At 45.8% G+C, this 21,402-nt stretch overlaps 1 protein-coding gene across 1 annotated transcript in view; it reads left to right on the forward strand.

Annotated features, from left to right (window-relative positions):
• Positions 1–6,409: 6,409 nt before the first annotated feature.
• mmrn2a (multimerin 2a) overlaps positions 6,410–21,402 on the forward strand; it is a 28,555-nt gene continuing 13,562 nt past the window's right edge. The window contains exons 1-4 of the mRNA XM_030748349.1: positions 6,410–6,624; positions 15,434–15,556; positions 15,874–15,980; positions 18,034–18,114. Coding sequence (XP_030604209.1) covers positions 6,410–6,624; positions 15,434–15,556; positions 15,874–15,980; positions 18,034–18,114 — 526 coding nt within the window. The remainder of the gene's footprint in view (positions 6,625–15,433; positions 15,557–15,873; positions 15,981–18,033; positions 18,115–21,402) is intronic.

A 21,402-nucleotide genomic window follows, 5' to 3' on the forward strand; every position in this document is an offset into this window, starting at 1 on the left:
TATGTTTTCGGTTGCGTTGTTTGTTTGTCTGTCTGTTTGTCAGCAGAATTACTCCAAAAGTTATGAACGGATGTCACTGAAATTTTGTGGATTCAATTCAATTCAATTCAATTTTATTTATATAGCGCCAAATCACAACAAACTGTCGCCTCAAGGCGCTTTGTATTGTGGGTAAAGACCCTACAATAATACAGAGAAAACCCAACAGTCAAAACGACCCCCTATGAGCAGCACTTGGTGACAGTGGAAAGGAAAAACTCCCTTTTAACAGGAAGAAACCTCCAGCAGAACCAGGCTCAGGGAGGGGGGGTCATCTGCCGCGACCGGTTGGGCTGAGGGGAGAGAAAGACATGCTGTGGAAGAGAGCCAGAGATTAATATCAATTAATGATTAAATGCAGAGTGGAGTATAAACAAAGTAAATAAGGTGAATGAGAAACAGTGCATTATGTGAACCCCCCAGCAGCCTAGGCCTATAGCAGCATAACTAAGGGATGGTTCAGGGTCACCTGATCCAGCCCTAACTATAAGCTTGATCATAAAGTTTTAAGCCTAATCTTAAAAATAGAGAGGGTGTCTGTCTCCCGAATCCAAGCTGGAAGCTGGTTCCACAGAAGAGGGGCCTGAAAGCTGAAGGCTCTGCCTCCCATTCTACTCTTAAGTATCCTAGGAACCACAAGTAAGGCAGCAGTCTGAGAGAGAAGTGCTCTGTTGGGGTGATATGGTACTATGAGGTCTTTGAGATAAGATGGTGCCTGATTATTCAAGACCTTGTATGTGAGGAGAAGGATTTTAAATTCTATTCTAGATTTAACAGGGAGCCAATGAAGAGAAGCCAATATGGGAGAAATCTGCTCTCTCTTTCTAGTCCCTGTCAGTACTCTAGCTGCAGCATTTTGGATCAGCTGAAGGCTTTTCAGAAAGCTTTTAGGACAGCCTGATAATAATGAATTACAATAATCCAGCCTAGAAGTAATAAATGCATGAATGAGCTTTTCAGCATCACTCTGAGAAAGGATGTTTCTAATTTTAGAAATATTGCACAAATGCAAAAAAGCGGTCCTAAAGCGGTTGGAAATGACATGAGGAAGAAGTGATTAAATTTTGGTGGCGATCCAAATCACGATCTGGATCCAGGAATTTTTTTAAGGATTCTTCAGTATTGCGGGATACAGGCAGAGCCTTCCCCTTTAAGAGACACCACCCACTTTTCTCTGCCCCATGTGTGTGTATGCGGGCTAGCGTGGGAGATGAGCGCGAGGGAAAAAGTGTGTTCGGTGGCGGTGGAAAAAGGAATAAAAGTTCTGTTGCTAAAATCCTTCGACTTGCTGCATTTCTCCGCCTTGCTAAAGGTGACCCACATGGATGAGCAAGTTAGTTACCAGCCACGAGCCAAGCGAAGTAGAGACCAGAGGTCTCCCTACTACGGTTAGGAGCCGCGATCTGGTCGAGGTAACACACTATTGCGGGATAGGGGGTTATTGTTGTCTGGGAAAGATGAAAGATTATTTCAAAGTATTTAGATACACGTATTACAGCGTCAGTGACCCTATGGCCTTGGCGGAGGTTTGCGCTCTCTGAGTGCTTCTAGTTAAATATATATCACACCTGGTGCTATTAACATGAGTTTCAATGGAGGTTTTGTTGTGTTGGGCTGGCAACTGTCAGTCAGATCTGACAACCCTGTGGATGGGCGGTGGTTATAACCTATTCAGCTTCAGTGCAAATTACGGCAGATGGAAAGGAAAAGGTCAAAGCCATCAGGTGTGCAGTTTAGGAAAAAGAGAAAAGAACAACAGGAGAAATAAGCAAAGATGAAGGTAAGCAGAAGCTGTGTAATATTTCAGTTTCTTCCATGTTTTTTTCAAATAAAATTTAAAAAATTCTTTTTTTTTTTTTTTTTTTTAAATTTTTAAAAAATTTAAAAGAAATTCTGAGTGTGCCTGTGATGGTGGGGAGACCTTCAGTTAAAAGCTGTCTGTCAGACCATGGCAGAAAGCTACATGCACCACACAGCAGGTGCTCATTACCCCCCAAGTGGAGTAGTGCGGTAGGCGCTGCTGCGCGATTGCTATGGGGGGTTGGGGTGGGGGTGGGAGGGCGCCGGCAGGGATGCTCGCCCAGGGCGCCAAACAGGCTAGGACCGCCACTGAAGACCGGCCTGGTGAAAACCAACAGTCCGTCCGTAAGGCTTCAGTAGGTAGCATCGTGGTGGCTGTGTCGGCCGGTTCTTTGGTTCTGGCACCTTTTTTATGCTCAATCTTGGATCCCAGCAGAACTTTTCACTACGATCCTGCAGTTACCCCGTGTGGCCACAGAGGTCACTGTTTCCACTGCTAATTGAAACTCACCTGGTGTTTTTTTTAACGTGAACTAAGTTTATCTTCTCTAATGGAAAACTTTGAATGAAGCTGACAAATAGATGGAGTTAAAGCCTTTTTTAAAAAATATAATAAAAAAACTGACCTGAGAACTGCAGTTAAATGCAGCTTAAGTGTTTTTTTGATTAACAGACTTTAAAAAATGATTTAACCTGTGATTATTTGATCAGATATCACAGAGATGCTGTTATTAATCAGTTTTCTGTAGCTGTGTACAGCTGATTCAGACTGCTTCAGTGAGCTGTTCGCCTTCAGTTATGCACACAAACAATGGGCTCTTTAATTCAGATGAAACAGAGGAGAATGGAGTTGGAATGACTGGAAAATACCTTCAACACAGCGTCACACACTTTCTTATTCCAACAGTGTGTAACAGCAGTGTTTTTCTGCCACCACGATAATATAATAAATATATTTTTAGTAGTTTGTAAAGACGTGTGCTGTCAGAGAGTGGCATCAATCTAAGGTCTGAGAAGAGCTTAAAAATCAGTTTGATAATCATTACTTTAGTGTTGGTTCAGTCCAGCGTGTGAGGGGAAATGTGAGTAACGCGCTGAATAAATGGTGTTAAAGGTTTGTTAGAAAGCTGCTGATTCATCACCTCCTGATGTTTGTCTGCTGAGCAGCTGAAGCTCAGTGAGGAATCTGACGGCTGCCTGCTAATTGAGACCTGCAGGGTTTAAGTGTGTGTGTGTGTGTGTGTGAGTGTGTGACATGCCTGTTTGTATTAACTATATTTTCACAGCCGCGCTGAGCTGCACGTTTCTCCAAAGGCAGCACAGAGTCAGCGACTTTAACTCCATTTCACTTCATTTAAAAGCTTTAAATCAGATATCGTACCTGTGCGTGACGTGTTGCTGAATTGTGTTTTTGTGAACTGTGAAACACTGAAGTAGCCGGTGTGAGAGCCATTTTGTTTCTTTCTTTGTAATGAATGCGTTTGGACACTAGGGGGCAGTTACCTCAGGCGTTACTGCGTTTATACAGGACGTGCTCATTCATTCATTCAGGTGCGCTAATGAGGTCTGTGTCAGGTGTGCCAGCATTAGCTCTGTTAGGTTAGAGCTGCATGTTGTCTGTGACAATGAAGACGAAGTGGAGGCAAAGGTTGGAGCTGTGTTTGAGCGCACAGCTGTGGAGCGCCGAGGACCGAGCTGTGGGGTTCATGGTCAGTGTGACGGTACCAAACTCTGATATCAGCTTTGTATCATCTGTGGGGCAGAAATCAAACACAGTAACACATGTATCAGACCAGCTGTCATAAAAACACAAATATTTTAGAAATCTGTCAAAAACCTGTTTAAAGCTAAAAATGATCTTTGTTTTTATAAACAAACTGAATTCATGTCTTTATACCCAAATGTGAGCGACACACTGGACCAGCATCTTAATCTGAAATAATAATAATGTGCTTTGGATGACAACAATCATTATATTTTAGCATTAAAAGCATCATTTTTGCGTGCTGGTGGATTAACCCTCACAGAAACTTAAAAAAGGATATTTGTAATCCCAGTGCTGGCCTGAAGCTCACACTGGGAGGTGGTCTGATAAACATCTGCTTATTTCTTAATGAGGATAAATGCACAAAGAGCAGAGCAGCAGCTCTGGAGCTCATGAAGAAAATGATGTGACTTATTCCTTAATAATTATTTTCCCCGCGCTGCACAGCTGATCTCAGGCCCCCCCACCTCCCAAATCCCTGTTTGACCCCGGGTCTTTATCCACACCTCTGTTCCTGTTTCTACCTTTGTGTGTAAAATATTTATTTTAGCTGAAAAATCATCGATGGCTCCCATATGTGCGTTTGCATTTGTTATATCTCAAGCAGAGTTTGACCTTCATATGATCAATATTTTCAGCCACAGGCCCTCCGGGCAGACGGAGGTCCAGATTTGGAGTTTTTAAAAAAATTTTCCTTTTTTTTTCACCTTTTTTTTTCTGCACCTGAAACCTTCAGGCTGAAGGCTCAGGTGAGCTCTGCTGCAGACTGAGGAGTGACCGTCTGAAAGTGTTTGTGCTGAGCTTTCATTGGTTCAGGGTTAGTTTTAGTCTCTGCGTTCAGCTGTTGTCCCTCTGACTCTACGACACTTTTTTCTTTCCTGTGATGAGTTGAACATTTAGAGATACAGTTATTAAAAAACACGCTGTGTTTGCAGAGGAGCTGAGCCCACCCACCCTCTGAGTGGACCTGCTGGTACTGATGTGTTCAGTGAGTCTGGTGCTCCTTCTGGAGCCGTGGCCTCTGGGGCAGAGCAGTTAGTGCACAGGAAGAAGGTTGTTGAGCTTGTTTTGTTATCACAGCGAGCAGGAACGACCCCCAGGCCACCAGGAAATATCCAAATCCCCGACGGCCCCCCGCTGCTGCTCAGACACACAAACAGAGCTCAGACTGCAGAGCTGCACACACAAACACACTGCAGGGGTCACGCAGCTGCTGCCCCCTGCCGGCCGAACCCGCAACACACACCTTTCACTCGCTTTTCAAGGACACGCGGACCATCACAGGAAGGACCCCGCACACACACACACACGCACACACACACACGCATAAACCGAAAAATCTGCAAAAACCTCCAAAAAATGTAAACCCACAAAATTACTACAAGAGGCACAAATCACCGCAGAATTATTAAAAAAATAATCCCAATTTGAGAAATTATCAATAAAGTACAAAAGTCTAAGAACAAAAAACTAAACTAAAATGAACCCGGATCAGTGTGAACATGCCAAAAATAACTTAAAATAACGACACTGTAGAAATCAAATTAAATAAATGTCCAGCTGCTGCGCCCCTCCTCACGATCCTAACGTGTTTCCTGTGAAGGCGTTTTTAAATCGCCCATCCGGGGACGGTTTACGAGCCCTGCGTCATTCTGGGGTTCAAACCTGCGGACAGCAGCGTCCTCTACACAAATCTCATTTAAATCTCATTTTTCTCTGAGCTGACTGAAGCTTTCTGCTCTCCAGCACATGTTCACAACTCCAAAGTCAGTTTTTGTTTTTCTCCAGTTCTCAGTTCAGCTCCGAGCCCCCCCCCCCCCCCCCCAAAGCTCTGAAACAATCCTCGGAAGTGAGCGCCACCCACAGACCGGCCGGGCCCTCCACTCCCGGCGGAAAGCCTCCCTTCCTCCCTCCGTCCCCCATCACCGTTTCCTGTTTCACGTAAATCAACTGCAAACAAACAAACTTAAAATCCGAGCGCCATCAGACTGCATCCAGGTTACATTTTAATTCAACAGAAAATCATCAGAAGAAGCGGTTAGTGGTTATTTTACATTTTCCCTGTATTTTTACTCGTTTATATTTTGTAAGAAATAATGTGCATTAACATGAAGCGCCCTCTGCTGCCACATGAGGGTACTGCAGGGGACCGTTTAGGTAAAACTAAAGGCAGGCGCTGCTTAAAGAACAGGTCCTCATTCAGAGACCGGCACACCTCACACAGCATATCAGCAACACTCAAAGCTTTTCACTTTTAGCAAACAGCTCCAAGACAACCAAATACATAAAAAACATAAATGAACTCACAAAGTTACCACAGTCACCACAACGAGACACAAAAATGAGGCAAAAAGACTCAAAGTACCAAAACTGTTCCAAAAACACACAAAATGACTGTAAAAAGACACAAAACCTGTAAAACTGAATAAAAATGAGACAGAACATCTTCAAAAACACATGAAACAAATATTAAAAATGCACAAAACTTTAAACACACAGAACAGCAGCAAGAAGCACACAAACACCTACAGAGACACACAAAGTCACTGCAGTGAGACTAAAGTGTCGACAAAGAGAAAAACAGCACAGAGGAAAAAATGGGACTTCATTTCAGTCTGTGGTTAAAGCGTCCCTGCTGATGAACCCGGGGACACTGGGAGACCCGGGACAGAGGAGGAGGGAGCCGATGGGATGGAGCTCGGTAGAGGAAGCAGGAGGAGGGACCTCCTCCCTCCCTCCCTCCTCCCTCCCTCCAGCTGTTTAAAAGCAGCTGGCGGTCGAGCGAGCCTTCACACAGAAGCAGACATGACGGCGGTGGGAGAACTGGTGCTGGTGCTGGGATTACTGGTGAGCGCTCACTGCGAGGTAAGAGCACGAGACCCAGAGGTGGAGGAGGAGGAAGAGGAGCTGGGAGGAAGAGGAGGAGGAGGAGGAGGGGGAGGAGGAGTGTTCCCCCTTTACCCTGGGGCGACCAAAGCCACCCCGCTGGGAGAGACGGGCAACTATCCAGCCCGAAGTGGGTGAGTCCAGACCAGGAGCTCCCTGCAGCTCGTGTGATGAAGTATACCTTTATGGCTCCGTCACAGAGGAAGCACATGTCACATTTATGATGAAACTGAAACTATTATTGGTGTTTTGGACACAGACGGCCGATCAGCAAAGGAGTGATCAGGTTAAAGGAAATAATCATGTTTGTTTATGATCATCCTCTTTGATGCTGCTGCCATGCTTCAGCGGTTCAAATGGAGAAAATATTTGGACTTGATGCAGACGAATAGATTAAATAAAGATATGACTGTAATACCAAAGTGCTCATTCAGGCTCACTTGTAGTTGTGATGATTTTGCATCCCCTTTAACTGGTTTTGACTCAGTGTGGTCCTTCTGCTTCTCTAAACTTTGTTGTGCATGTTTTTTATTGTAGCATCAAACCGGTTTGTGTTGATTTTGAGTTTCTTTGTGATGATTTTTGGTCTCCTTGTAACTGATGCATGCTGGAATAAATCCGTCCTTTATCTGATATGAACACGAGGCTGGAGTCAGACTTTGTGTTGATTGTGTAGATATGAAGTAAGAAGTGTGGTTAGTGGAACATTTCCTCCTCTTCTGGTTTCCTGTGGAACGTCAGGAACAATGAGACTCTGACTTTGGAAGATCCCTCTGCTTCAGCTGAAGCTTCAGATAATCTCTGGATTAGTCTTTGCAGAGCTTTGCAGGAAGGATCCTTACAGCAGGAGTCATTGTTACTGAGAGTCGTTGGGTTTGTGGTCGTCCTGCAGTTTGTTTCGTCGGCACGTCGAGACACGCTCACCTCTGCGTGCTCTTCACATGCCGGGCATCATCTGCCTCAGCTCTCTGTGATAAAGGCTGCTGTAATGGCTCGTCTCCGACTCGAGCCGGTCCTCACGAACGTGGAGCAATAACAAACATGCTGCAGGCAGAAGCATCGAGCTTTGTTTGTGCCTCTGTTGGAAATTTGTGCCACTTTGTGATAATGTGCATCCAGTCTTTGTTTAGTTTGTGGTGATTTTGCATCCCTTTGTGGGACGTTTGCATCCATCTCTGGTGCCGTAGTTTCACTCATACATGCTTCTGCATATTTTATGTCTGTTGTTCATTTTGTGTTTGTTTTTCTGCCATTTTGTGAACATTGTGCATCTCTTTTAGTTTTGCTTTGTGGTCATTTTGGAAGAAGGTTGTTGAGCTGCAATAATTTTGCAGCATCTTGGAGTCGTTTATGGCTCTTGATCGTTTTTGTATGCCTGTTGAGGTCCTTTTGCAGTTGTGGAAACGAGTTTTACGTCTTTGTGGTCATTGTGTGTTCATGTGAAAACATCCCGTTTTGGTTTGTTGTGTTTGTGTCAAACAGCTTTGTAGTCATTTTGCATCCTTATAGGAACTTTTACCAGCTGTGCTTTGGCTTTGTGTGTCTGTGGTTGTGTTTGTATCCCTTCCTGCTCATTTGTTCACTCTCGGAGTCTTTTGGGGCAGACAGCTGTTAGATGGGAGGACGATCTGATAATCAGTGTTTGTGGTTCCTTCAGGTGAGTTTGCCTTCGGTCACGTTTCATCAGGTGTGTTTTCATTTTTGTGGACGTGGAGCTGAGCTGTGGAACAGTTTGCTGGACGTCTCTCTGACACTGACAGACTAAATAAGGGGATCAAACGTCTCGGTGGGTGATGCTTTTTTTGGAGCACGCTCAGAGAGGCCTCGGTCATTATTCCGACCCACATCGAGCGTACATCACACTGCAGATTCCTCCATAAATGATCCCGCGGGCTCTCAGCAAAACAGCCCCCATTAGCTCTTTAACTGCCCCCATCAGCCCCATCACCACTTTAAACGCAGCTTTAATGACATAGTCGGAGCTCTTTGTGCCGTAATCAGGAGCAGCTTTTTTTCCTCATGTTATCAGAGGAGTCGGGGGGGTGGAGAGGGCTGGTGGGGGTCAAAGGTGAAGCGGTAGTTAAGCACTGATGTTTAAACACTCGTTTCACTGTAAGAAGAAATGACGTGAGGCTCCAAAGGAAATGAAAGGAGCCCCTGAAATAAAGCAGAGTTTGTGGCTATATACAGCTCTGTGCAAAAGTCTTGAGCCTCCCTCATTTCTTTATGTTTTGCCTCACAGCAGCCAGACGCTCCTCTCATTTCTAATGTGCTCTTGAGCAACAGTTCTTCAGTCCCGTCCTCGTGCCTGAGCGTTTTCAGCCTCTGAACTCTGACCTGTGAATCACGGTCAGAGTCAAATCTGGATCCTTGAGCTCGTCAGGAGGTACAAACTCTGTATTTCCACGTTGTGCTTTGTGAGGTCAGGTGTGCTCACCTTCATTTTGAAATAGGAGTTTATCTGGATCAGCGTGCTGCTCTTTGAGTTTTTTCTCTTTGTGTGGTTTATGTGTGCGTGCCTCCAGGTAACTCTGATCAAAGAGCAGCATAATGTGACCTCGTTATCACCATCATCATCATCGCCGTCCTCTGCTGCTCGCTCAGGACAGATTCAAAGCCAGCGCTGTTATCAGAGACGGGTGATCAGTCTGACAGCAGGTCTGAAGAAATCCTGCAGGATGAAGACGTCTCAGAGCTCACGTGTTGTTTTCTTGAGATTGTATCAGTCACGTCTGAGCCCCACACGGTGACGGCTCATTGGTCGGTTAGAAGGTCACCTTCATGTTTCTTCAAAGTATGCACAAAATCTGAGAGGAGCTAAAAGAAGGAAAGCACTGTTGGTTCCTGCTCTCCGTGGGCTGAAGCTTTCACGTCTTCCTCGTGTTTCTGCTCAGAATAAGCGCTGATATCAGGCTGAGCTCTTTTGACAGATCTGTTCTGACCTCCTGCAGCCTCATTATTTCAGGCTCCTCCACAAACAGCCTTCAGATATGAACCCGAACTCTCGGCCTGCGGCGGGAACCCCGCAGACCTCGGCTTGTTTTCCTCCCCGTCTCTCTGGACGAGTCTTTCTCGGAAACACTAAGATCTCAATCTTGAACCACAACAAACCCACGCAGGACCGAGGGGCCGAGAGCGGCCGTTTGACAGGCCACAGCTGTGACGGCGCGACGCTCAGAGTGCAGATTTGAGGATGTTTGGCCCGCAGTGATTAAAACAGTGACACCCCCTCTCTGAAAATGACCGACGGAGAGAAATGAAACCAAATGACTGGATGTTTGTGTTGGAGTGTTTGTCTTTAACAAGGTTCAGTCTCTTCAGTCAACATGTCAGTGCTCCTATTTCAGCTTCAGAAACACAACATTACATCTGTTTCCAACACAAAACACCAAATCAGCTCAGCCGAGGGATGCAGAACGGGCACAGAGATGCAAAATAATAATAATAATACATTTTATTTATAAGCACCTTTCATGACACTCAAGGACATTTTACAGGTTAAACAAAACAAATCACATAAAACACAAACAGAAGCTAAAAACTAAAGCGAGTATGCAGTCTAGAACAGGTGAGTTTTGAGTCGTGATTTGAAGATATGAAGGGAGTCGATATTGTGAATGTCAGGTGGGAGAGAGTTCCACAGCTGGGGAGCAGAGTGGGAGAAAGCTCTGCTCCTCATAGTGCTGAGGCGGGCAGTAAGGTGGATGAAGGAGGAAGAGCGGAGGGTGCGGGAGGAGGAGGTGATGTGAAGAAGTTCGACTCGATAAGGAGGGGCGAGGTTGTGGATGGCCTTGAATGTGAACAGGAGGATTTTGAACTGAGTTCTGAACTTAACTGTAAGCCAGTGGAGCTGCTGTAGGACTGGCTGATGTGGGGAAATGAGGGGGTTCTGGTGAGAATGAGAGCAGCTGAGTTCTGAACTATTTGAAGCTTCTGGAGGCATTTGTGAGGGAGGCCAATTAGAAGAGAATTACAGTAGTCAATGCGGGAGGAACGAGACTATGAACAAGGATGGAGGTGGTATGTGGGGAGAGGGAGGGTGATTTATGTTTCGTAGGTGGAAATATGCAGACGGGGTAATATTATTGATATGGGAGTGAAAGGATAGAGTGCTGTCAAGGATGACACCCAGGCTCCTAACCTGAGGGGAGGGGGGAAACTGAGGAGCTGCTGGTGGTGAGGGAGAACCTGCCAACTCTGGATAAGGTGGATTTAGTTCCAACAAGCAGGAAATCAGTTTTGTCGCTGTTTAATTTAAGGAAGTTTGAGGGGAACCAGGATTTGATTTCAGGGGGGTTTAAAAGACTTAAGCTGGATGGACTGAGGGCATCCTGTGAGATAAGATCAGAACCAGTTGAGGGGTGTGAGAGGTGCCAATAGAAGATAATCTATTGAGGAGGATGTTGTGGGAGATGGTGTCAAAAGCTGCACTCAGATCAAGGAGGATGAGGAGGGAGAGTGGTCCAGAGTCAGCTGCCACGAGAAGGTCATCAGTGATTTTTAGTAGAGTAGTTTCTGTGCTGGGGCGGAAACCAGACTTTTTTTGGGTTAAATGGGAGTGAATTTGGCAACGGTTAGAGATGGGGCGAAGATTATTGTAGTTGTTCGGATAACAACCAGGTTTTTTCAGATTTGGGTGATGGCTGCAGTTTTGAAGAGAGTGTAAACAATTCCAGTGGTGAGAGAAGAGCGAATGATGGCAGATATGAAGGGGAGGAGGCAGGATTTAACCAGAGCTGTGGGGAGAGGATCAAGGAAACCTGTGGAGGGCTTGGATTTCTGGATGAGGTCGTGATTTCAGGGAGAGTTGGTAGTTGAAAGCTGGAGAGCAGCTGACAGAGGTGGGGAAGTTCAGATGGGGGAGGGGAGGAGAAACAGGATGTGGGTGTTGGTGGATTTTGTTGATTTGATCACAAAAAAATGCAAAATTACTCAAACAGGATTTTAAAAAATCAGATACCTGCAAGGATGCAAAATGACCACAGAGGGACCCAAAAACATGCAAAGGGATGCAAAATGACAAAGCTGCTCAGAGGTCTACAACATGATGAAAAATGATAACAAAGATGCAAAATAATCAGAGAGAGATGCGAAACAAGCTCATATTTCATTTTTTTCATCGTTGTTCATGGAGTTAGTCGTCCTCTGCTGTCCTGCCCTCTCCTGCTAGAAGCTCAAGCACAAGTTTCTAAATGTGCTCTGGAAAATATTGGCTCCTATCAGCTGAAGGAAATTGTAGTGATTCATCGCAGAAGTGATTCCTGGCATGAGTCAAACATCCATGTAAACAACTTCTCTGTAATCCAACAAAAACAAAATCCTCTCATTTAGTTTCATTTGCTTCCAGCAGCTCATATTTTCAGAGATGAAGAGCTGATATCACACGAGGAGTTTCCACTTGACCCGGTGAAGCTGCAGAGGCTGCGCTGCAGCTTTGAGATGTTCTCAGGCTAAACGGAGAGATTAGGCTGCATCATGAGTTCAGTCTGACAGGACGAATCAACCTGAAGCTGAAGATTAAAGATTCAACCTCTGATGTTGTTCCAGCTTCTCAGACTCACCACGAAGGAAAAAGATTAACAGTTTCCTGGAACTAACACAAATGACCTGCAGCCATGAGCAGAGCAGGGACTGACTGAGAGCCGCTGAGCCAAAGCCTCCTGCAGAGGAGTCGCACCCCGAAATAAAGCTTTCTGCTCATTTTGCATCTGTGTAGTTGCTTTGTGTGTGTTTGTGTTTCATTGTTCACTCTCTGTTTGTGCAGCTCAGGATCAGCAGGGACTTCCTGTATTGTGTTACTCGAGCTGTGAGGGCGAATTGTTGACGGGCCGTTCGGTCTGCAGCGATTACGACAGTGAAAAGAGGGATGAAGGTTCACCCGCAGTGAGCTTACTCTAGATTGAATGGGTTAACTGTAGCATCAGACTGACCCTGCACAGTGACGTGGTTAGCCTAAGGCTGAAGCTGGGCCTATTTTTACAGTTTAAAGGTTAGGTTAAAGGATAAGGTTTAGTTGAGCTGAAGGTTAGGTTAGGTTTGATCAGCGCTGATGTGTTTGGGCTCGCTGTGGATGCTGTCCTGCAGGGTCTCAGCTCTGCACCACTGAGCTGCTCAAGACAGACCTGAAATATCCTCAAGGTCAGAAAAAATGTCTTCACATCCTGTCAGCTGAGGTTGGTGAGGCTGGGGGTGACCTCCTGATGACTGATGACTCACAGCTCTGCAGGAAGTGACACCAGAGGAAATGACACTAGGATTTTCTGAGTCACAAGATTCTGTTCACACGAAGGAACAATGGACGTATAATCCAGTTTCTCTGGAGTCTTCTCACCAGATTGAACATGTTCACACCAAGCCAGCAATCTGTCCCAGGAGATCTAAAGTTCATCAGGAAAAACAGACACACACTCCAACACTGCAGAGCACGATCCGAGGAAAGCTGCAGAGGAAAGCGAGGTATGTGCCTGGATTAAAATGGACCGGGCTAGCTAAAGTCCTGAACACGAGAGAACCCCAAAGAGATCGAAGATCGATGCAAAGACAGAGCAGAATGATGACAAAGGATCACAAAATGATCACAAAGAGTCACCAAACATTTACCAACCAAAAAGAGATGCTAAAGGTTTAGAAAAGGACACAAAATGGCCACAAAGAGATGTAACAGACCCACAAGGGACTGTCAATACCCTTTATGAATAAAGGGATTTAAACTGACCACAAAGGGATGCCAAACATTTCAAAAGGAATGCAAAATGGCCACAAAGAATCTGAATCACAACAAAAAGATGCAAAATATTAACAAAGGGAAAAATCAATGCAACAAGATGGAAGACTAAAAAGATGCCAAATGTGTTTTAAAGGGAAACGGCCGCAGGGATCCTCAAAACGTTTATGATTGGATGCACAGTGGCTAAAAGAAAGAAACAGCAGAAAAAACAGCTGCAAAAGAAAATCACTACAAGATGCCAGAAAACACCAAAAAATGAGCTGAACTGTGGAGGCTTCAGGGACCTTCTGCTGAAAACAGTCATGGTTGTGCAAAGACTCAGATATGATTATGAAACATGGAAACGGAGCTGAACTCTGAGAGCTGCTGGTGCCGCCATCCACCAGAGTCAACAGACAGGAAGTGCTGAGATAAACAACCACACATGAAAATCCCAGGAAACACACACACACACACACACACACACACACAGACTAAACAACATTCAGGATCCAGGATGAATTAGACACAAACAGGCCGCCGGTCAGCGCTCAGTAAACGTCTCTCTGATATTAGCAGCATTATTACACACACACACACACAGAGCAGCTGTTTGCTTCAGCTTTAAAAGCCGGGACCACTGTGGAGACTCTCTGCAGTAACACACACTGTGAAGCCGACCGGACCACCATCCTCACTCTGCAGTCATCACAAAGCTTTCATCAGGCTTCACGCTGCCACACCTTCATTCATCCAGGTAAACGCCTCATGAGAACCATCACCTCTGTTCTGACAGAAGACACACTGTGTGTGTGTGTGTGTGTGTGCATGTGTGTGTGTGTGCGTGTGTGTGTGCGTGTGTGTGTGCATGTGTGTGCGTGTGCGTGTGCGTGTGTGTGCGTGTGCGTGTGCGTGTGTGTGTGTGCGTGTGTGTGTGTGTGTGCATGTGTGCGTGTGTGTGTGTGTGTGTGTGTGCATGTGTGTGTGTGTGTGTGTGTGTGCGTGTGTGTGTGTGTGTGCGTGTGTGTGTGTGTGTGTGCATGTGTGCATGTGTGTGTGCATGTGTGCATGTGTGCGTGTGTGTGTGCGTGTGTGTGTGTTGTCCAGTGCAGTGAAGAGTGCTTGGACCTCTGCACTGCAGAAACCAAACAAACTCCTCAAAAGCACAACACAGAAGAGCCACCTCGACAGGACAAGACTCAGCTGTACACCTGCACCTAAAGGTCAAAGGTCACTCTTTGAGGATGCTAGTGTTCAGGGAAGACAGATGTTTGAACGAGGAGTAAAAGAAGCATCTGTGTCCACTGTGAACAACCATCACTGAGCAGAGGAGGTGGATTATGTCACCAACTCTCCCTCCGCTCACAGTGCTGTCCTGAGCTCACACCTGAAACAGTGGGTGAAGTCCCAAATTGGTTTCACCTGAAACCACTGATTGTAATGACCCACGCCTCCTTTCACACCTTGGCACGTGATTACGCACATGAACAATAGAGGGTCACAACCACCTCTGAGGGACCACGCCCACAGGGATTTAAATACCTGGATCTCTGCATCTTTGGTTTGAGACCTGAAGAAGCCTTTGGGATGAGAGGAGGAACGCCTTCAAGAAACAAAAAGAAGTCCAGTCATCTTTTTTTAAAGCTCCAGAGGAAACTCCCACAAAGAGATGCAAGATTTTAGCAATCCGATGCAAAATGACCGCAAAGAGCCAATAAAGAAGTGACCGGGACCAGAACAGACAGAGAGGATCTGTGACGTTTAGAGAGGGACACAAAACCACCACCAAGGATCAAAATGCTTCCATCTGCAGCAAAGAGATGGCCACAGATCTGTTCGATCACTTTGACTCTTTTTTTAATCATTTTTTCTGTTTGTTTTTTTGGTTCATATTAAATCCAGTTTTCTCAGACACAAAAAGGTAAATCTCCATTTTCAGAAGTTGGAGTAACAAATGCTTTCATCCTTGATTACTTCTAAAGAGTGGGGGTGCTCCTCGGTTGACCTCTGACCCCAAACAGTGTGTGTGTGTCCATGTTCCTGAAACATGTTACACAGTTAGACACAAATATGTTTTTTTCCCCTCTGATTTTTGGTTATTTCATAAAAACATTTCAGTGAGCCTCAGTGAAGCCCTCTCTGAGGGACCCCGACACTTTTTCTGTGCAGGAAACTGTGGACATGTTGTCGCACTGCATCAGTGTCCTGACTCTGTGTGTGTGTGTGTGTGTGTGCAGGAACTGGTGTGCGTTCGTGCATAAACGTGTGGCGACGATGGCGGTGATGTGTGGAACAGAAAAATACACCATCAAGTCTCAGAGTCCGTGTCCGAGCGGGATGGCCGACTGTCACCTGACCATGTGAGGGGTTTTCACCAGCACACACAAACACACAAACACATGAACGCACACCAAACATCCCAGAGGTACCACACTGTCAGTTTTTCTGACAGATGTTAGAAACCAGCCTTTATTTCTCTATGAATACTTATTATTGCTCATTAATAAAAGTATTTCTTATATAATTGATTTAAATAATTGATTACTAAAATAAGTGATAGCTGCAGCTGGATCCAGAGCAGTTTGTGTGTTTGTGCTGAGCTGTGACAGACAAACTGGTCACATGACCTCCTCTGTGAAGGTAAGGACATCTTAACACGGTGTGTGTTTGTGTGCAGGTACAAGTTGTCCACACGGCCCATGTACAAACAGCAGCAGAAGATCTTCACCACCCTGCTGTGGCGCTGCTGTCCGGGACACGGAGGACACAACTGTGAGGACACAGGTGAGCCAGCAGGGGGCATCGCAGTAACCCTCACCTGAGTCCAGGTGGGTTTTCAGCTTCCTCGGTCATTAGATCCAGATTCCTCCTTCGATCGTGAACAAACTGCAGAACTGATGAGTCCTAATTTATTTTATTGGATTCTGACTCATCCTAATAAGGTTGGACACAAATATGTGAACATTGTCCCTCTCTCACAATGGCAAAGAATCCTTCTATAAAATCCTGGAATCAGATCGTGATCCCGATCACCACCAATCAGCTGTTCCTTGTACCACCCCAACTCCAGAAATTTCCTTTCATAACAGACAGAAAGACCAACGTGACCGAAAACATCACCTCCCTCCACCTGTCTGTGGGCGAGGTAACAGCAGAGCATCAAATACAGTACAAATACCACTGGCATCACAGAAACTGATATTTTGGTTCCTGTCCCCTTTGGTTCCTTTAGCCTTTGGTTCCTGTCCCCTTTGGTTCCTGTAGCCTTTGGTTCCTGTAGCCTTTGGTTCCTTTAGCCTTTGCTTCCTGTCCCCTTTGGTTCCTTTAGCCTTTGGTTCCTTTAGCCTTTGGTTCCTGTCCCCTTTGGTTCCTTTAGCCTTTGGTTCCTGTCCCCTTTGGTTCCTGTCCTCTTTGGTTCCTATACCCTTTGGTTCCTTTAGCCTTTGGTTCCTGTCCCCTTTGGTTCCTTTAGCCTTTGGTTCCTATACCCTTTGGTTCCTTTAGCCTTTGGTTCCTGTCCCCTTTGGTTCCTTTAGCCTTTGGTTCCTGTCCTCTTTGGTTCCTGTAGCCTTTGGTTCCTGTCCTCTTTGGTTCCTGTCCCCTTTGGTTCCTATACCCTTTGGTTCCTTTAGCATTTGGTTCCTGTCCCCTTTGGTTCCTTTAGCCTTTGGTTCCTTTAGCCTTTGGTTCCTGTCCCCTTTGGTTCCTATACCCTTTGGTTCCTTTAGCCTTTGGTTCCTGTCCTCTTTGGTTCCTGTCCCCTTTGGTTCCTTTAGCCTTTGGTTCCTGTCCTCTTTGGTTCCTGTCCTCTTTGGTTCCTGTCCCCTTTGGTTCCTATACCCTTTGGTTCCTTTAGCCTTTGGTTCCTGTCCCCTTTGGTTCCCATCAAACATTCACACACACAGTAGCGCTGCCAGTGGATTTAAACCCATGACCTTCTTCCTGTGAGGCAGCAGTGCTAACCACTGCACCACTGTGGTGTCCAGGAATGATTTTAAAAAGTAGAAAAACATAAATAAATGAAGTAATATAGAAAACCGCAGCCTACGTTCTCCTGATGATCTCAATGAGCCTAAAACCAAACGTATTAATTCATAAACTCCTCGTGGAGGTTCAGTAACAGACACAAGGATCGAGTATATTTAGAGCTGCTCTGAATAGGCGCCTGGCTCTGGTTTCCTCTGCTGGAGTCTATTTTTACGTTTACAAAAACAGGCCAGCTTCAGTATCACTCAGGAACTTAATGTGCTCCAGATTTTCTCAGCGTGTGGGAAACTGCAGTGTTTATCTGAAGGAGGACATCCTCCCCTCTGCACCTCCGTTTGTGCAGACGCTCCAACTTTATCAGTGACCGTTTCCCCAAATACTGCATCATCATCATCACGAGCATCCACACCGCGGCTGAATACCTGCACCTGACACAGGGGCGGCTCCGCCTCCTAAAACTCTGGACACACGAATCTATCGCTGACGCTCACACGAACAGTTTCTTTGTCATAAAGAAAAGCTCATAAAGAGAAACATGAATGTTTTCATGTGTGATGCACTGCCAGCTCGTTACCTGCTGACTGCAGGGGTCATCCTCAGCTTCAGCTTCCTATCAGCATCCTGCATGTGCTGCACGTCTTAAAGCTCCGCCTTTGAGCCTTCAGTACGCCTCAAACGATGCTTTTATCTCGAGTTTACTGTAAAAAGGGTAAAAATGAGGCATCTGCTCAGACCGCCACCTCGTGGATGGATGATATGACTTTTATTGTCTGTCTCTAAGCTGTTTGTGTGTCTGTGTTTGCTTAAACTGCAGTTTTACAGCTTGTTGGTTTTTTTTTCTCTCCAACAGTCTCAGGTCCTCAGGTGGACTCTGAAAGCTCGCCTCTGATTGGACAATCTGAAGCAGAGACGGCAGCAGTCAAAGCTCCAGGTATGCTCACAGAAATGTTTTCATTCACGTCGGCATCTGTTAACCTCCACCAAACTGAAGAAGCCTAATCTTAAAAATAGAGAGGGTGTCTGTCTCCTGAATCCAAGCTGGGAGCTGGTTCCACAGAAGAGGGGCCTGAAAGCTGAAGGCTCTGCCTCCCATTCTACTCTTAAGTATCCTAAGAAACAAAAGTAAGCCAGCAGTCTGAGAGCAGGAGACGCAGAGCTTACATGCACTGCCCCTCAACAGGCTTCCTAAGGCTGACCAATCAGAAGAAAGTAGACTTTAGGGAGGGGGAAGCAGGAGCTAAATCAGCTTGTTTCAGGCAGAGGATAATGAAAAAATATAAAAAGTGGGAAAAATAAGAACAAAGGACTAAAAAGACTCAGAACAGCAGTAAGAACATGGCAACAGTGTTAACAGATGGACTTAGAGTGGGACAACAGATTATTCTAGAAGGTGGGGGCAATTATGGAGTGGATGAAGAATAAGGATATCTGTAATATTGAAGGGAAGGGGCGATAAAAAATATAGCTCAAAGAATCTGCCTCTATTAGAAGGACACGATGGAAAATGATGGTTGGAGGCTACAGCACAACCAGAATGACAGAGACTGTGTGCAGTGAGTGTGCGATCTAGTTGCTTTTGAAGTTGATGGTGTGAGGTTGCTTCAAACACAGAGACCAGGTCTGCAACCACTCGCAGTCAGCTGCCATCTTCAAACTGACTCTGCTGCACGAGGCGCCGATGAAACGGCAGTAAGACGGCGTCGTCTGCTACCAGTCTGAGACTGAATGGGGTCAAGTTGGCCTTACGTGCAATCTGCATGTAACTGTTTACACTCCGTCCAGTCAGAAACTCGTGATTCTGAAACAGAAATTCCTCCACAAATAGCAGCATAGTTGAGCTGCACTGACTCGTTCGATCGATCTGCATCTATAAATTAGACGGTAATTATTAGCAAACCTTTGCCAACCTGAGAGTGACTGCAGTCAGTCTGACTCAGACGACACGTGTTTGGAGAAAGGTATCCCACCAGGTGACCTGTGAAAACGCCTTGCAGTCGAGCACGCAGCACCTGCATCCTCTGGGTGACTGCCTGCTTCCAGCAAATATTGGCCATGGGTTGTTGAATGCCATCACAGAGCAATGAGGTACTCCTCTTCGTACTCTTGTGTGACTGCAGTGCTCACTGTGGTGAAGTTAAAGGTAAAAGGTAAGTCGCGTAGTGATGAATTCAACTTCCTGTTTTGACGTTTTGTGATGTTTCAGCAGCTCAGCTTCTTATTTGCTCATATCTGAAACTTTTGGACATAAATTGATGAAGACTCTAAAGTTTCACCTTCACTCTCTGTGTTAACGGCGTTGGAGCACTTGGACTCGTTCCCGCCTCTAACAAACAGGAAGCTGTGGTGCAGCATCGTGCTCAGGTCAAGAAAAGGTCCAGTCCACCCACCATCCACCCTCTGGGGAAGAGTGCGTGGGTGAGCCATTACCAAGCCCCCTAAGCTCAGCTTCATGTAGTACTGCGGTATTATAATACTGCAGGATACGTGCAGAGTACAGAAAGTATTTATAGCATGCAGCACTGAGAACTCTGAGAATCAAAACAGCTGATGTTTTTGGAAAAACATTAGACTGAAATAGACCTTTGACCTTTAGAGGCTCGATTTAACAAAGAAAGACAAACAAAGAGGCCGTTCCTCACACACCTCCACATGGTACGGTCCACTCCCGCCACGCCTACGATTCAACCTACTTCCTGTGAGCTGAGGTCAGTGTAATTAAACCACCGATCACAACACAACTGGACACAATAACAGGAACACCTTCAAATGCAGCAGGCATGAGTCATCGTCTCATAAAACCTGCACACACACTGGACTACATCTTTGCACTGTAGCACTGCAGGGTCTTTACCTCACAGTGTAAAGCACCCTGAGGCAGCTGTTGTTGGGATTTGGCGCTTTATAAATAAAACTGAACTGGAAGTTAATGCATCTGTGTGCACGTTTATGTGAGACTGAAATTCAGATTTTAAAATGACAAATCAGGCCTGAAATCATCTTTCTCTTAAAAATGATACAGACACAACATTCATTCATTCAGATGAGATTAAAGTTTTGAGTTTGGGCTGCAGCTGTTGATTGGCTGACAGGAAGCAGAGCTGAAGATGCTCAGGTCTTCACTGGGGGATGGATTAGAAATGAGTCAGAGAGGTGAGATGGTTTGGACATGTGCAGAGGAGGGAGGGTGGAGATACTGGAGCTGCAGGCAGGAGGAGAAGAAGACCTCAGAGGAGGTTCATGGATGCAGTGAAGGAGGATGTGCCAAGGGCTGGAGTGGCAGAGGGGGATGCTGGGATAGGGGGAGATGGAGGTAGATGATTACCTAACGGGAGCAGCAAAAAGAAGAAGTGAGATGCAAGGCAAGTGAAATGAATGTAAAGTGACCACAAAGAGATGCTAAATGTTCAGAGGGATGCAAAATGAGTAAAACTAATCTAAAGCAGTCAGAAAGGGATGAAATCCAATTGTGAATATACACTGCTCAAAAAAATAAAGGGAACACTTAAACAACACAATATAACTCCAAGTAAATCAAACTTCTGTGAAATCAAACTGTCCACTTAGGAAGCAACACTGATTGACAATCAATTTCACATGCTGTTGTGCAAATGGAAAACAGAAAACAGGTGGAAATTATTAGCAATTAGCAAGACACACTCAATAAAGGAGTGGTTCTGCAGGTGGGGACCACAGACCACTTCTCAGTACCTATGCTTTCTGGCTGATGTTTTGGTCACTTTTGAATGTTGGTGGTGCTTTCACACTCGTGGTAGCATGAGACGGACTCTACAACCCACACAAGTGGCTCAGGTAGTGCAGCTCATCCAGAATGGCACATCAATGCGAGCTGTGGCAAGAAGGTTTGCTGTGTCTGTCAGCGTAGTGTCCAGAGGCTGGAGGCGCTACCGGGAGACAGGCCATTACACCAGGAGACGTGGAGGAGGCCGTAGGAGGGCAACAACCCAGCAGCAGGACCGCTACCTCTGCCTTTGTGCAAGAAGGAACAGGAGGAGCACTACCAGAGCCCTGCAAAATGACCTCCAGCAGGCCACAAATGTGCATGTGTCTGCACAAACGGTTAGAAACCGACTCCATGAGGATGGTATGAGGGCCCGATGTCCACAGATGGGGGTTGTACTCACAGCCCAACACCGTGCAGGACGCTTGGCATTTGCCAGAGAACACCAGGATTGGCAAATTCGCCACTGGCGCCCTGTGC

Source organism: Archocentrus centrarchus, chromosome 15, assembly GCF_007364275.1.
Source record: "Archocentrus centrarchus isolate MPI-CPG fArcCen1 chromosome 15, fArcCen1, whole genome shotgun sequence".
NCBI classification, from domain to species: domain Eukaryota; kingdom Metazoa; phylum Chordata; class Actinopteri; order Cichliformes; family Cichlidae; genus Archocentrus; species Archocentrus centrarchus.